The 16,555-nt window shown below is 38.5% G+C and overlaps 1 protein-coding gene across 3 annotated transcripts in view; it reads left to right on the top strand.

The window, feature by feature from the left end:
* astn1 (astrotactin 1) overlaps positions 1–16,555 on the top strand; it is a 423,229-nt gene that overhangs the window by 202,609 nt on the left and 204,065 nt on the right. For all 3 annotated transcript variants that reach the window (XM_067453477.1, XM_067453479.1, XM_067453478.1), the window contains 2 exons: positions 1,754–1,920; positions 8,688–8,882. In XM_067453477.1, coding sequence (XP_067309578.1) covers positions 1,754–1,920; positions 8,688–8,882 — 362 coding nt within the window. The remainder of the gene's footprint in view (positions 1–1,753; positions 1,921–8,687; positions 8,883–16,555) is intronic.

The raw sequence follows: 16,555 nt of genomic DNA, 5'->3' as shown, positions 1-16,555 counted from the left end.
AAGTGCAACTTTGGTGTTATTTTTTAAATTTAACAATTTAAAAAAAAGATAAAAAATTAAAAAAAAAAAAAAAAAATCATGTCACATATACCTCTTCTTTTGGTAAAAGCAAACTTGGTGTTCTACTGAATATTAACTGAAACACTCAGGAACGTTTAAGTAAGGGATAATGTACACCCAGCCGGTTGTTATCGGAGAATAAACCCCGACAGAGTGATCAGGATGGCAGAATCTGTGTTACTAATCCACAGAATATTCAATGAAAAAGTGAATATACATTACAAAAACACAAAACGTTCTCATGAACAACTTGATAGTCAAGCTAACGACATATTACAACTATGGCCGGATAAGGGTTATATAGATCATGAAAAGAGGAAACTTGTGGGACACATTGTGTGAGCTGATGCTTGAAACACACAGTGAGGAGATTTAGATGCTCCATACGGTGTGGAGATGAACAGGTCTTTATTATCGCTGAAGTGAGCCACAATACGATCACAAACTAAAGTGAACATGACACATGAGCATATTCAAGCAAAATCCAGCATATGTTAGTTCTCGGCTAATGTCCGTCATGTGTCGTGTGTTTTGAATAATGACATGCACTGAGCTTCTCTTCTTATCATCAATAGTAGACACTAGGGATGCCACAATACTCAATATAATATTAGACCGTTCGGTACGGAACTCACGGTTCAATATGCACTGGTGAAGTGCGGTTTTTTCGATTTTGCATTCAATTAATTATTTCCATTTCCCTCCGTTTGAAATATTCCTCACAGTTTATTTCGGCTCTTTTTGAGTTTGCCTTTGAGTCTACGCGCTGATATGAGCAAATATCCAATCATATGCACTAAAGTTAGGGGCGTTTAGCCGCGTTTAAAGCCTTGCCGGTAAACATTTCATTGGCGTGCTTATGCACTGTTTTGAATTGAGCGCGCACACTAAACGTCTGTCAAACACACGAGATTACTGGACAGTCTTACTGAGCTAATACTGTCAGATACACACAAAGGTAAACATATAAACACAGTCGGTTATATCCAAAGTGAAAGTAAAATCGCGTGCGTCCGTATATGAGATGTGAGCAGTTCTTCAATTGACAGCAGCAGCGCAGTGAACACTTGTCCTTAAAGGGACAGTTCACCTCTAAACTGATGTTAATGAAAAAAAAAGACCTTTAATACAGTAGCTTTTAACAAATGTTGTATATTGAAGACTATGTAGTTTTAATTTAAGCCTACATTTATTCATCCGATTTCATCTCTGAGCTGCCACTGTAAATCTTTATATAGATTTATTTTATATTATGTGTACAAGGGTTTTTTGGGTAAAGTGTTAAGTTTAAGTTAGGGTTTTCAAGTCTTCGAAGTAAAATAAAGAAAGAGTATTGCAATAAAACATTTTCTCCTTAACCTCTTTCTATTCCCGTCGCCTAAGAATAGAATAGCAAAAAAAACGAACCAAACCTAAAAACCGAGGTGTGCATTGAACCGTGGACTAGCTGTATTGTTGCTGATTGGCTACAAGTTTGTTATTGGACTCGGGCCGAGTCGGTTTTGTAAAACGGTTTTGAAATAACACCCCATCTTTATACACACATACATAATAGTACAACACATTGTAAGCCCTAAGCAATAATCATGTTTATTGCTGTAGTATAGCCATGCATGCTGAAATTGCGTCATACCAAAGATAAAAGTAATATTATGACATGTCAGATGATGTTTGAAATGATTTTTTCTCTCAGTGTCCTCCTGGTTTGAGCCCGATGAAGGATGGCACCGGTTGCTATGACCACCACATTGGCATTGACTGTTCTGACGGCTTTAATGGGGGCTGTGAACAGCTGTGCCTTCAGCAGCTGGCACCTCTGGAGGAGGACCCTACTCTCTACAACATCCAGATGTTTTGCGGGTGAGATTACACACTTTACCCCACATACTGGACATGCTCACGATGCTTTCTCCACATGTATTTATTTTGTGGTCACAGTTATGCGTCTTTAAAACAGCAGGAAGTGTTCTGGAATTCACACCTGCTATTTTTGGGTTATTTGGTTATTCATGCCGTTCACAGCACCTTAACTCATTTTACACGTTCTTTCTTAATCCACGGTGGCTGTTTGTGTCTTGAGTGTGAATTGCCACACTTTTTACCTGTTCCCACATTTCTGTCTCGATGTATATTTAAATTGAGCGTGAGTATGGCTTCGAATTAACAACTGGCAATCCTGAACTTGCTGAAACATGCTAATGCCATCACACATTCACCTGAAAAATAAATGAGGTTGGCGATGCGCGCAAGCTGCATTTATAGCCGCTAGATTCTTTTTCTGTATCTTGTTAAAAAATCTTTTGTCACATACTGAGAAAATGGAAAAGAAGTTGCAGTCTGTATTAGGTGTGACCGTAGGGCTCAAAATAAACAGTGTCTCACGTTAGGGGTCGGTAAGAATTTTAAAATGTTTTCTCTTACACTGTAAAAAAAAAAAAAGTAAGTAACCTGGTTGCCTTAAAATTTTGAGTTTATTGAAATTAAAAATTTGAGTTGATACAATGAAGGAAATTTGTTTAATAAATAGAAACTCAAAATATTATTGTATCTGAACCACATAAACAATGTGATAAATCATGAAAATAGCACAATTTGGCATGTTTCACTGCGTCATCAGAAATAAAACACACAATTACCCAATATTCCTACAAAATCTTTTAATAATATTTTAATAAAGGTTGTCGAATCTCAAATAATTGTCATTGTATTAACTCAAAATTTTAATTTCAATGAACTCAAAATGTTAAGGCAACCAGGTAACTTTTTTTCTAAATATTTTTTTTTTTTTTACAGTGTAGGAGTAGGGTTGGGAACCGAGAACCGGTTCCTATGCAGAACCGATACTGATTTTTGAAAAATACCGGAACCGCGCGAAATTCCTGAGTGTCGGTTCCGAAAACGGTTCTGGTGCAATGTGTGTGTGAAGCGCTGGGAGCATAGCCGCGAGCCGCGCTACCGCTCTCTCGCTCTCTCTCTCTCTCTCACACACACACACACACACACACACACACACACACACACACTCACACACTGTCCTAGCGCTGCCGCCTTTCCCCTCACGTCACTTTTTTTAAAATCCCCCACAGCTCGAGTCCCGCAAACACAGCGCCGAGGAGCTTGTTTGTAATCAGAGGACAATGGCTCATTAGTTTCGAAATGGTTTGGGTACATGGTGATCGCGTTGAAAATAAAGGCATTTGTCTAGCGTTATGAGCTCATTTGAAACATTGCCGCGGCTCATTTAAGAAAATGACAGCTCTGAAGAGACGACGCTTTAGTTCGAGGTAAGTTAGTGCTAACAATAATAAAGAAAGACGATCAACACCTTATGTGTTACCACTGAAATGTATGTATATATATATATTTCCAAATGTAAGCCCATCTTATGCGGAATGCACGCTTCATACTGTCGTCAGCTCTGGCTCTAACCTCGAGTGTTTACTTTTTGCAAACCTTGTGAGCCAAAAACCCAAACGCTGTGACCTCGCGCCAAATGTTTTTATTGGTTTATTAAGTACAAACAGGAGAGTTATGAAAAATTGAGCGCGAGGGATATGTTCACTTCACACAAAAAGATTTTGGAATGAGACGGCTAACTGTAGTAGCGTTTAGTCCACTGTCTATAATAGCCTAATTTAGAGATCACTTTTTTTTTTTTAACCGACAACTTTGATCGGTTAACGTTGATGGTCAAACGGTCATCGGTTAACATCTCTAAAACAGAGAGAGAAAATGCAATAAGACAATTTCAGAGGTGTAAATTTGAACATGTTTATTTTAATTTCCATAAATTCCATATGGCTCGATTAATCCTGTAATATATGTATAGTACAGGACTTTTTTTTTTTGACATTGCCAACTGTAAATTAATTTGAGAGCAAGTAATAAACCCAAAAAAGTATTGTTTAAAGTTGCGTATTGTGCCTTTTTCCTTTACCACTATTTGTTTAATAATTTTAATGGAACCGGAATCGGAACCGGAATCGTTAGGTGGAATCGGAACCGGAATTGTTAGGCGGAATCGGAACCGGAATCGTTAGGCGGAATCGGAACCGGAATCGTTAGGCGGAATCGGAACCGGAATCGTTAGGCGGAATCGGAACCGGAACCGGAAAATTTCTCACGATTCCCAACCCTATGTAGGAGTAGTAAGTCTCCTAGGCTCACAAAGACTGCATTTAGTTAATCACAAATACATCTTTCTAGCATTATTCCCACTCATTTGCAGGGTCCACTTCACACTCACTTGATTTGGCATTGGTTTTACACCGGATGCCCTTTCTGACACATTCACACTCACACACAGTACAGACAATTTAGAATACCCACACTGACACGGAGAATATGCAAACTCCACACAGAAAGGACTGTGGACTGAGCCACTGTGCCACCTTAACCCTTAAATGCATGAATGCTTCACCAATCATTATTACATATTCGGGTCTTTAGTGACCCGGCTCTCTATCTAACACGGATGGATCATGATACTATAAATCTCACCTGATTTTAGATTAACAATTATAGAAGAATACATTTTTTGTTTTGTTTTTTATTTCCAGAGCTTGTAAGGGTTTATTATGAGCAGATGTTTTATCCCATCATCACTGTCCTCATCAGAGCTCATCATTTCCCAGTACATTCAGCATCTGTTCATATTCACCATCTCAAACATATTCTCAAAACTATCATCTTCATCATCACTGACAGCTTCTTCACCTGATCCACCATCAGTGACAGGAATATTTGATAGCGTTCAGTATTAAATCGCTGAGACATTTCAAGTGTTGCTGATGCTATTCTTTTGTTTTCTGCCTGCTGTGACTATGAGTGAAACATCACTTCATCAATGTGTATCAGACATCGCCACCTTGAGGAATAAAGCTGAGATTCAGTCATCAAAGATTCAATTATTGTTGTGCAGAAAAAAATAAATATATACTTACACTTAGAGGTCGACCGAGAGAGTATTTTACTGGTAACGACAGCTAGGTTGGACCTTGCTTGCCGATAACCGATTAATCGACCGATAAAAAAAAAAAAAAAAAAAGATACTAGATTAAAAAATTATAATAATGCATAAAAAAGTTAAAAAAGCAGTGCTGAACTTTATTACAAGAAATAAAAAGTACTCAACCATGAAAATGTGTTAAATTGCATATGTAAATATAAATAAATGAAAATGAGAAGTTCTAACAGAAACAAAATTCTACAGAAAATAACTAAAACATTAAATATTCCAAATAAATGTTTCTTTAGCTATAACCTAGAAACATGTATGTAAATGCCAGGTAACAGACTGCAAATCCCATGTATTAACAAGGATGTATTTATTTAGCTAGCTTACATTAACTAAATGCATTATGTAATGTACATTTTACAGCATGTATTAATATTCGAGCAATACAATTCTACCTTAATCATTCATGTTAGTTCATATTGCATAAAAACAGATAACACTAACAATCAATATTTCTTCTGCAGCATTTATTAACCTTACTTAATGTTACAAATCGAATATTATTGTATTATATTAAGTGTTATAATTTCATATAAATCCAAACAGTTTGCTTTTTTAGAACACTAGACGGTTTTCTCATCAAAAATAACAAATATGTATTGAAATCTAATGCGTTTCTGTTGTGTTTATATTTCTTTTGGATGGATGATACAGTTTCTCACATCAATTTTTTTTTCTCATTTACAGCGTTTTAAATGCTTGAGGTAACCGTTGCTGCTAATGTTAACTTCCTGTCAGCCATGACGACAAAGTACATATACTGCTGTTCTTCCCCTGCTAAAGCATCTAGTCAACAAATCAATTACTATATAATGATTAGGCAACATGTACTGAAGTGTTCTGTATTCATACCGTTTCTCTGTTGGTGTTTTAAACGCGTATCAGATGTGTCAGCGCGCTCTGTGCAGCGTGTGCTGTGAAGCGCGGAGCCTAACGTGTTAATGTAAACAGTGATAGTTTTTCATTTGGCCTCTAGAGGCCGCTCTCGCGCTATATAATGCCAGCAGACCCTTCTCAGAGCTCTCGTAGGCTACTGTGTAATGACAGCACCCTTCTCAGCCGTTCCCGCAACGGACGCAAACTGGAAAAACTATGGGGATTGATTTTTTGCAGATAACCGATTATTCCACCAATCAGCTATTGGTGCCGATTAAACCGATGAATCGGTCGACCTCTACTTACACTGCTACACACCTCGGGTCGTAAGCGACCCTATATGATTTTTTACACAAAATGAATGGGAAAACAGCAATTCCTTTATAATTGAATTATTTATTTCTTGTTAGATTGTTTATAATGAATTGATTAAAGAATTCTAAGAAGGTAGAATCAACCAAAAAAAAAAATGTATTTAGGTTGTTCAATTTCACTAAAGACCCAAGGTATGTGTTTAAGTGGACAGTAAAAAAACTAATATTGTAAAATATTATTATTTATGTTCTCTTTCGAGTTCTGTTTTGATGTCCAGCTAAGTCTGATAGCATTGGCGCAATGTCACGTGACGTGTGACGGCGTGCCTTGGAATCTATAAAGGGTACAACACAGCTACCGCGTCTGTGCCTTCAGCAAAAGCATGTCCTTTGTCCTTGTCTATTTATTACATCTCTGAGGCATACGAGGCGTGTGACCTTCCTTTGCCTCTGGCAGTGAGAGCCCATCCCACCAGAAGTATGGCCACATCTAAGGCTCTTCTGTAAGGAGTTTCTCTCCTTTTCTCGTCAGATTTTATAGTCTGGATTTGGACTCTGCACCTGGATTCCAAGTGCTTTGATACATTTTTAACCATGATACCATGATTCATCTTAAATGAATGAAAAGTTCAAAAGGACAGGATTTATTTATTTTTTTAATTACTTTTGATCAATTTAATGCATATTTAAAAATACCAAAAAATTGCTGACCCCAGACTTTTAGACGGTACCGCACATATATGCCTTTTTTTAAGGGAACTCAACTCAAATGTTTTCCTGTCATGTCTTGGTGGAAGTGCTTTTATTCTGACATGACATCACATGCATCACACATCACTAACCATTCCTTCAGCTTTCATGTGGCATCCGCAGAGAATATGACCCAGTCAGAATAAATAGCAACCTTCTTCCCTGCTAAAACTACTTTTTCTCTGAGTCTCTGAGATCATTCGTTGACTGTTATAGGTGCGTTGCATTGACTAAAGGTGACAAATGTGCATAATTCTCTTTTTCTCTGGAGATCCTGATAATGCGACAGGCAATCTGAAGCCACTTAAATCGCTGTCTGTGTTACGGATGTGCAACTGAGAGGATGTGTCTCACCTTTGCTGATGACAGTTTCCTGTAAAACTGTGGTGTTACTAAGAGAAGTGAGACTGAGCGTTTAAGCTCTGACAGCTCTTTCTCTCTGTTGCTTGTGTAGTTCAGAGCAGGCGTGACAGCTACGTTTCAAAGTTTCATAAATATAAAAGACTCCTGTGCGCTGTCACACTATTAGGATGATACTGTTTTGTAGTAAATAAAAAGAATTGCCAACCTTATATTCAAGACAGATGGTACGCTGTGAGATCATTACTTGTACCTCTGGGTAGGTTTCAATGTAGTAAACGTTTTATGAAGTGATGTCTTTATGCACACCACCACACCTGTCCCCAATTTTACCCGTGTCCCACCTCAATATCACAAAAGGGTTTTTCAAAACAATAGGAACACAATTAGCCCGACAAGCCAGAGCCACATCAAGATCAGGAAACTCACCATTGACGGCTCAATCCGAGGGGCGGATAAACGGCTGTCTTTCAAACTCCCTCTGCACGCGATAGGATAGCGCTACAACCAACCAGAGCAACGAAGGTGAAGCGGAGCTGATTGATTAAAATTTCACCGGTCGGCAAAACTCAGAACACATCTTCCCTTTTTAAGAATGACTTCAGTGCCGTTCTTTTCTCAGAGAAAAAATTAACTCAAGTCTTCCAGAGTTGCGGAAAAAACTGATTTGAAAGACCGCCGTTCGCCAGCTTCTGTGTTTACTAGTAACACGCAAACGCTACTCGGCCGTCATTATGGCCCCGCCCACCGACTCTACACACGATGTGATTGGCCCACCCAGAGTTTGGCGTTTACAGCTCAGAAGGGTATTGAGAGTTGCTAGACGACACTCGCGGCAGATTAGATTTGCTGCCGCTAGGGTGCGTCTAGATCTCTAGGCTAAACACAATAAGTGCATTGTATCAAATTATTAATTTATATGTTAGTATATAGAAGTTAAGGCCACCTAATATAAAGTGGGACCAAAAACTAAAATATTTTTTTTTATTACTTTTAAGCAAAATACTGATTGCAGCAACTCATTCATCACCAATATTGTACATACACAAGTCAGAAATAAATTAATTTAATTTATGGCATTGCTTTATTAGCATTGTATACTGGGTTTTAGAAAATGCTCAATCAAAGATTATTTTGATTCGACCTGGTTGGTCTCATATTCTGATTAGATTTTTTTTTTACTATTATTCTAAAATGAGGGAGGGGAGGGGAGGGTGGGTAATAATACAGAATGAGTTGGTGGTTTATACATTTTCACCAATCTATGCTATACTTTACTCTCATATCTTCTCTTTGCCATATGTTTGTAGATGTATTGAAGATTATAAGAGAGGATCAGACGGCCGCTCGTGTCAGCCGCTGTCAGAATCCTGCACTGAGGGAGTGGACTGTGGGGACACCGCTGACATCCCAGCCAACCAGACTGTGTTTGGGGACCTCTTCTATGGCTACAATAACCACACCAAAGAGATTACATCAGGACAAATCCTTAAGGCCACCTTCAGGTGAACGCTTACGATGTGCTTGATTTCGCTAGCGCTACGGTGATGGATGACTTATATTCCCCCATTCTTAAGAGCAAGATCGTGCTGATAATGTGAAATGTGGTGTAGAAGTTAATTTTATTAAATCAATGGTTCCTATTTTCAGTTTGTAAATATCGATCGTAAGGTCACGTTAATCAAGCTCACATCAGCTGATCACGTCTTCCTGTAGGAATATGACGTCTGTCGCAGCACACATATATAAGCTATATAATCAGTACTATCAGCAGCTATCACGTTCTCCTGAGCTTATTTACCCTCCTCCATCCCCAGCTCCTCCTCTCGTCAGTCAGGATTTAAATCAGACGAAATTCCAGAATTATTTTGTATTATTTAATATTGATTTTAATGATATCTGCACGCTGCAAAAAATGCATTTCTTATGTAGTATATTTGTCTTGTTTCTAGTCTAACGCCGTGTGTCCACCAAAGCGTTTTTAGCCAGCTGAAAACTCCTCGCTGTGAGCGCTTGAGAGCGTTTTGGCAGACAGCGTTTTTTCTCCTTAGTTGAGACTTGCTTGTTGTTATGATACGGCAAATCCGCGGAGGTCTTTCTGATTTCACTGGTAGTTTGTTCCTGTATTGATTCTATATAAAATTGCAGATACAATGTAAAGTATTTGCTCTGGCATTTGTTTTAAATCATTTTGTTCTGTTATTATTGCTTGTTGTCATCTGATGACGATACGCAGAATGTGGCGGTTGGCCTGTGTTGTATTTGTCCCGCCCCTCCTCCACTGTGATTGGACGGCTGAGTGAAGAGTGACAGTGATGAGCGCTGCGTTTTACTTAAAGTTGAACATGCTTCAACTCTCGGCGACCAGTAAAAAACGCTGAGCGCTCAGCGCGTGAGCGCGAAATACTCGCTCAGCACCTCGGTGCGATCCAGGCGTTCTAAAAACGCGGCGCTCCCATTGAAAACAATTGAAAACGCCAGCCAGCTGTGTAAAAACGCTTTGGTGGACACACAGCCTAAATATCTAAATATTCTAACATTAAGAAACAATTACTAGCCTTATTTTGGAAAATAACTCAAAATCAAAAGAGTTTTTGCTTAAAATAAGCAAAATAATCTGCCAATGACGTAAATAAAATAATGTTGTTTTAAGATTATTTTTCTCACCCCATTGGCAGATTATTTATCTTATTTTAAGCAAAAACTCCCTTCATTTTGAGTTATTTTTTCCCAAAACAAGACAATTACTTTTGCTTGTCTAGTAAATACTTCTTGTTTTAAGAATTTTTAGATGTTTGGACTAGAAACAAGACAAAAATACTAAGTAAAGGGGTTACTGCTCTCCCTGCTCCCTGTAACTTCTTGGCCAGAACACAACCATAGCACCAATCCAAACTGTATGCTAATAGTCAATCAATCATCTTTGACGATATTGGTCCTGACAGAAATGAATAATACAGCACTGGAGCATGTACAGTATGTTACAGTTATCCTAATAGGTTTGGGGGGGGGGGGGGGGGGTGTTAAGGTTTGGCAAGTAGAGTTAACTATTAACCATTACACATCAGGCTTCAGTGGCCTATTTTATTTCGGAGCTTTTGCCAATTATATTGACAGGACAGTGGAGAGATGACAGGATATAATAGGGAAAAGAAAGGAGGATTTGATCAGGAAATTACAAGTCATTAGCATTACCCGCACTTCCCGCCTCAGCACATCTCTGAGCAAAAGTGCCGAATGGCTTTTATATAATGATGGGAATACCAATATGATAAAAGTTTCTCAGCATACTCAACTATTATAAAATATTATATTATCATCAGTGTTGGAGAAAGTACATTTTCATACATTATTTTAATACAATATTGCGTTACTTAAAGCAGCACTTGGCTACTTTTGCTCTCGGGGTCCCCCTACAGTTGGGAAAAAATAATGTCCTCAACTACTGTCCTAACCTCTGTCATCCAACATCAGGGGATGCCATCGCGTGTGCATTTGTTGACATGACACCCTGATAGCCCTGAACTAGTGATGCGCGGGTCGTCTCATAACCCGCGGACCCCGTATGTCTATTTAATGGTCACGGGTGCGGGGCGGGTTGTAAAAATATATACAGTAGTGCGGGGCGGGCCAAATAACTTCATAAAAGCGGCCCGCGGGTCGGTGCAGCACTAACAGTTCCCCTGAACACTGCAGGAGGAGTTCACATGCAGGTGTTCTTCTGGCGGCGCGTGGGAAATGTCTTCATCCCAGGTACAGTCAGTGGCATATGCTTCAGCATGTCATATGAATATCATTTCATGGGTTTCATTTTTTTCAAATGCCAAATAATCGCGATGCTCACGTTTACAAGCCAGCGTCATTATAGTAGTCTATTGGTAACCGTTTTACAGAATCTATATGATACTTCAATTCAATGTTTGAGTGGTCAGTAATCACCGTAACAAGCAGGACAGCATCGGTCGGGCACGCCTCCTTCAGCTCACGCCGACGAGCAAACGCTGGTCACATGTTGATCCCCGTCCTGCATTTAATCCCATCACTTTTTCATTTCCTCTTATTGCTTTCCTCCAACAAAACCTTTTCTTTCTTATTTGTCTCTGCTGCTTCAGACAGGACTATATTATCCGACGAACAAAGTTGGGCTCGCACGTCCGAATGTAAGGAAGTGTGTGTGTTGGTGGAAGTGACGTATATGCCGTAAAGCAGTCGAATTTAGTAGTTCTTTTTGTTCTCGGGTTACTACCCGAAACCCGAAGTTTAAAAGTACAATTAAAAACGATACAGACCCCATCAGGCTATGGCAGACGTGCCATTCAACCTATTGTAAGTCGATTTATCATCACAAGAGTCTTGAAAATATGAAGGTTGAAAAAAGAAATGCATTACATTACATTACTTTTTTGTTACTTTTAGTAATGCTGGAGAAGAAAGTTAAACACACTTAATCAATTAAAACTACTAAATTAAACACAAATGCGATGTGTATGTATGAGTCCACTGCAGGCAAGTTGACAGAACCCAAGAGTAGCAGCCAAACATGAGCAAACATAAAACAACATTATTTTTCTCACTTCATTGGCAGATTACTTAGCTTACTTTAAGCAAAAACTCTTAATTTTGATTTATTTTTTCCCAAAAACAAGACAATAATTTGTACTTGTGTAGAAAATGTTGCTTAATTTTTAGAAATTTTGACTAGAAACAAGACAAAAATACTAAGAAAAGCATTTTTAGCAGTGCAATCATCAAGGCTAATTTAACAAAAGCACAAATCCTGTCTAGCTACACACAGACTCTTTTAAGGTTCCTCTAAATGGAGGAGCCCTGAGATGTGCTCTGTGGTCAGCTCGAGCTAAAGGTCATGTAAAGTCGTCAGCAGCCTTTAAATTAATCACATACACTTACAGGAGCCGTTTCCTGCAGCAGTTTATCCATTTACTCCAGATGGTTTGATTGGCACGGTAGGGGAGGAGGGAGGCCTGAGCGATGGGAGATATAGTGGGAGGAGAGTTAATATTATCCAGGAGCTAAATCTCAAAAGCTCTGATCTAATTTGGAGGCACCTGGAGAGACGTTGGTTTTAGACAGCCTTTGAAAAGCACAACCAGGCCTCATGCTCTAGGACTTACTCTCTCTTCACCTTTTAAAAGGCCTTGTGCCTTATGCGAGCTCTAATTATGTGGAATGGTGAGGAGTAAATTAAAAGTGACCATAAGCATGTTTGGTTTAATGGGGCTTAATTGGGCCAGCTGAAGCTACTGGATCTTCAGCTGAACAAAAGGAGGCTACGGCAAGTTCATTAATCCTTCATAAAGCGTTGCAGGGCCACGGCAATTAATTTCAAACCTGAGGAAATGGTGAAAACTCAGGAGAAGCAGCAGCTGGAAATGAAATGTTGTTTGATCTTCTAGGACGAGGAATGGAAATATTTGTGGATGAAAACTTTAGACTGGATAAACAAAACACTGATTGGGTTCTTAGACAAGGGCATTCATTTAGATTGATCAAGGTACGACTATGAGGTTAAAAAAGAAAAATGGTAAAGATATCTGTTAGCTGTTTATGCTGGCAATTTGATTAAAGTGGTTGTTTTGATTACATTTTGATTGATAATTTTTTTTTGTTGATGTTTTTATTTTTATTTTTATTATTGTTAGCGTTGTATTAAAGACCACCTAATCCGAGACCAAGACGAGACCTACTAATGTGTGTTGAGACCAAGACCAAACCAGCACTCCTTAAATTCATAAAGATCCACATTATCACCTGAGAAATGACTTATTTGTAGTGCTGGGTAACGATTAAAATGTTTAATCACGATTAATCACATGATTTTTTTTGATTGATCGCGATTAATCGCAGAATGTGCAAAATTCAATAATGAATACAAAAATGCTGCTAAATGAACAAAAGTGCAATAACATATGGTTTGCAAACACTTTAAACAAATAAGGTGCTTTTTAAACCAGTTAAAAGTTAGTAACAGTTACAATATTTCTTGTAAATATTAACTTAAACATTCATTTAATCAAATTAAATTAAATTGGTGGTATACATCTGTTGATTGTGTAGTAATATTCTCATCAGTGTTCTGTCAGCTTTTACATCGGCCGACTTAAATCTGCATTTGTGATATTCACCCCAGGGCGTTATTTAATTTTATAAAGGCTTTTTTTATAAATCGTATTAAATATATGCATCATCTTTCATGTTAAATTCTTACATTTGATTAATAAATTCAGTTATAATAGTAAAGACACAATAGGCTGTTACCAATCAAATTTAATAATTTAAACTGCAAAAAATACAGCTGCAATAAATAATGTTATAAGATTGATGTTCTCAATAAAACATGCAATCATACTTTTAAACATAACCGCCAATAGGGGGCAGCGAGTGATCGTCTTCATGAGCGAGTCATTGAGTCGTTTATTCAAATGATTCATTCAAATCGCTGAATCATTCAGTAACAAAACACCGCACTGAGTGTTGCTTTCTTTTGGAACTATTTTCATCGGTGAAATCATCGGTGAAATGGAACAAAAAAGGTTGTTTGGATCTAAAATGTAAGTAACTTAATATTAATTAGGCTACTTGTTTATTGAACTATAGGGTAAACCATTTATGCTACACAATTCACGATTGCAAAGTCGACTTGTGTTATTAACAATATCATAAATCATAAATATCAACAAGTACAAAAAGCTCAGTTTTACCCCAGTATGTTTCTTCTGTGAGTTTATATCGCTGCTCAATTGTTTTGGTTTCTCCACGAACGTCTCTCACAAAGAGACGGGCAGCGCGAGCCTCAACGCGACTTGTTAACGTACCAGAGGCAGAGATACACTCATAAATCGCTGTTTACATTGAATATAATAACTACAACAACACAATTTGTATCATTCTCATGTTTCTGGTTATTTTTATATTTTATTTGTCCTAGACAAATAATGTCAAGCTTGGCTTAGGCTACAGACAGCGCTGTATTCTCCTGTGGTTTGTCTGTGTGTGTATTCAGAGGCAGTGAGCAACGGCCTTTCAATATAATAATAAATAACTACGTTAATGCGTGATAAATTGTCGGTGTTAATTAATTAATGCGTTAACGCCATAATAACGCGTTAACTTGCCCGGCCCTACTTATTTGTAATCAATAAATATCAATAGATTAAGACACTATATAGAGCTGTTACTAATCAAATGGCATCATTATCAATGGCATTTCTCTTCACACTGCAGAGGTGCTACAAAGGTGCATACATGCATTAATAGTGTGGAGAATATTTTCTTATTTATTTAATTTTTCTTATTTTTTTAATGTTTGTATAAAAACTATATCCTGTTTGCAGTCATTCTCAAATTTGTAAAATAAGCAAATGATCTTGCTCTTGTGATATTGCTTAATTATATCAGGTTGTGATATAGAGATCCAGATAGCAGTACTTTTTTGCAACAATATCTTGAGGTTTGTGAGAATTTCTATTAATTTTGGTCTCGAGTACTACAGCACTTTTAAATGTGTCACTGATGGGGAAAAACACTCAGAAATATTGTTTGATAATAGTACCATTTACAGACAAACCAAACATTTCTGATGTGAGGAGAGTAAAATAAAGTCAACTGTGGCATATTATACACACAAAATCATTCAGTGACTGACAGTAAAACTGATGAAGATTTGGGCCCAACATGATTTTTCTGATTCACTTTGAGCTGAGCATGTTTTGCTGAAGGGTTCGTTCGTTCACAGACTGAAATAAATGAAGCATTGCTTGCTCATTGTTTGAGCTAAACTGGGGGACATTCTAAAACGCTTAAAGGGGGGGTGAAATGCTGTTTCATGCATACTGAGCTTTACACTGTTAAAGACTTGGATTCCCATCCTAAACATAGACAAAGTTTCAAAAACTAATGTTGGACGTTTGATGGAGTATTTCTGTGTTAAAAATACTCCTTCCGGTTTCTCACAAGTTTCGGAGAGTTTTTTTCGAGTATGGGTCGGCTTGACGTTAATAGAGCGGAAGGTCCTTGTATGGGCCGTACGGGCTCTTCTCTCGGTAGTGTGCGCGCGCGTGACTAGAGCGAGAGAGGAAACGCACGCCCATAAACACTCTCAGCTGCAGATCCAGTCGATCCAGACGCCGCGCTCCACTTTATTCCTATGGGTGACCTCGAGCGACTTCAACGCTTCAGCACAGCATTCCAGGAAGGCAGCGCTGCATTTGACCAGATTTGAACGCAGAAATGACGGGAAGCTTCACAACATCGCTTCAGTCGCTTCGCAAAGTGGATCTCCACGGTCACTGCTGTCAGGGCTTCACCAAATCATACCAAAGAAGTGTGTTTTTGACGGAGCGGTCCCAGCGATAAAGGTTCGGTCCTGCTTTGGAAGCAGCCGGTGAGTTAAACTGCTTCAGATGTCTGTGCTGTCGGCTATCGTCGCGTGAGGAAACATCAGTAAACGACACGATCGCGTGCTTCGTCATTCAAATGCGCTAACGGACTCCATTGTTGTTCTGTATAACGTTACACTAGTCTGACGTGCAAAACCGGTTTGCTTGCTCCTGCTACGGTTTAGTCGCATACAATAGTTCATAAACCGAATCATGTCCTCATAAACTGCGAGTAAACACACACTAATGTTGACCGGCCACTAAATACAGTCCATACCACAGAGACGGACGTCCTGCTGCTGCTGTTTCTCCTGTTCAATTTATTTCAGCCTCCGGATCTGATTCTGGATCATATATCTATTAGCTGAGATCGATAGCCATGGGTTTCTCCACGCTTGAGGACGTCACCGCTTTGGGTGTGCTCGTCATTCTTTAGCTCCGCCCACACGATACACCTCCAGGTGCTCGTTTTTTCCAGAAAGACGGTACAGCCCATATTTCTTTTATAAATATAATAAAACTAAAGACTTTTCGGAGATATGAAGGATGCAATACTACTCTATAGGTACTCAAGATTGACATGAGATTGACTGAAACTGAGTGTTTCACCCCCCCTTTAATGTGAAAAACGCTTAACGTGGCTTAATGCACTAAGACAGTTTTAAAAACACACCAAACTCAGGAAATATCATATTAATTGAGTATACTATGCACAAAAAATCTGATGAGCCCAGAAAATGAACGCAACACGTTTAATTACATGTTAAGCGTTTTTTCTCCAA

Source organism: Pseudorasbora parva, chromosome 9 (genome assembly GCF_024679245.1).
Source record: "Pseudorasbora parva isolate DD20220531a chromosome 9, ASM2467924v1, whole genome shotgun sequence".
In the NCBI taxonomy this organism is placed as follows: Eukaryota; Metazoa; Chordata; class Actinopteri; order Cypriniformes; family Gobionidae; genus Pseudorasbora; species Pseudorasbora parva.
The sequence above is the reverse complement of the archived record's forward strand: the minus strand, read 5'-3'. Positions and strand labels throughout refer to the sequence as shown.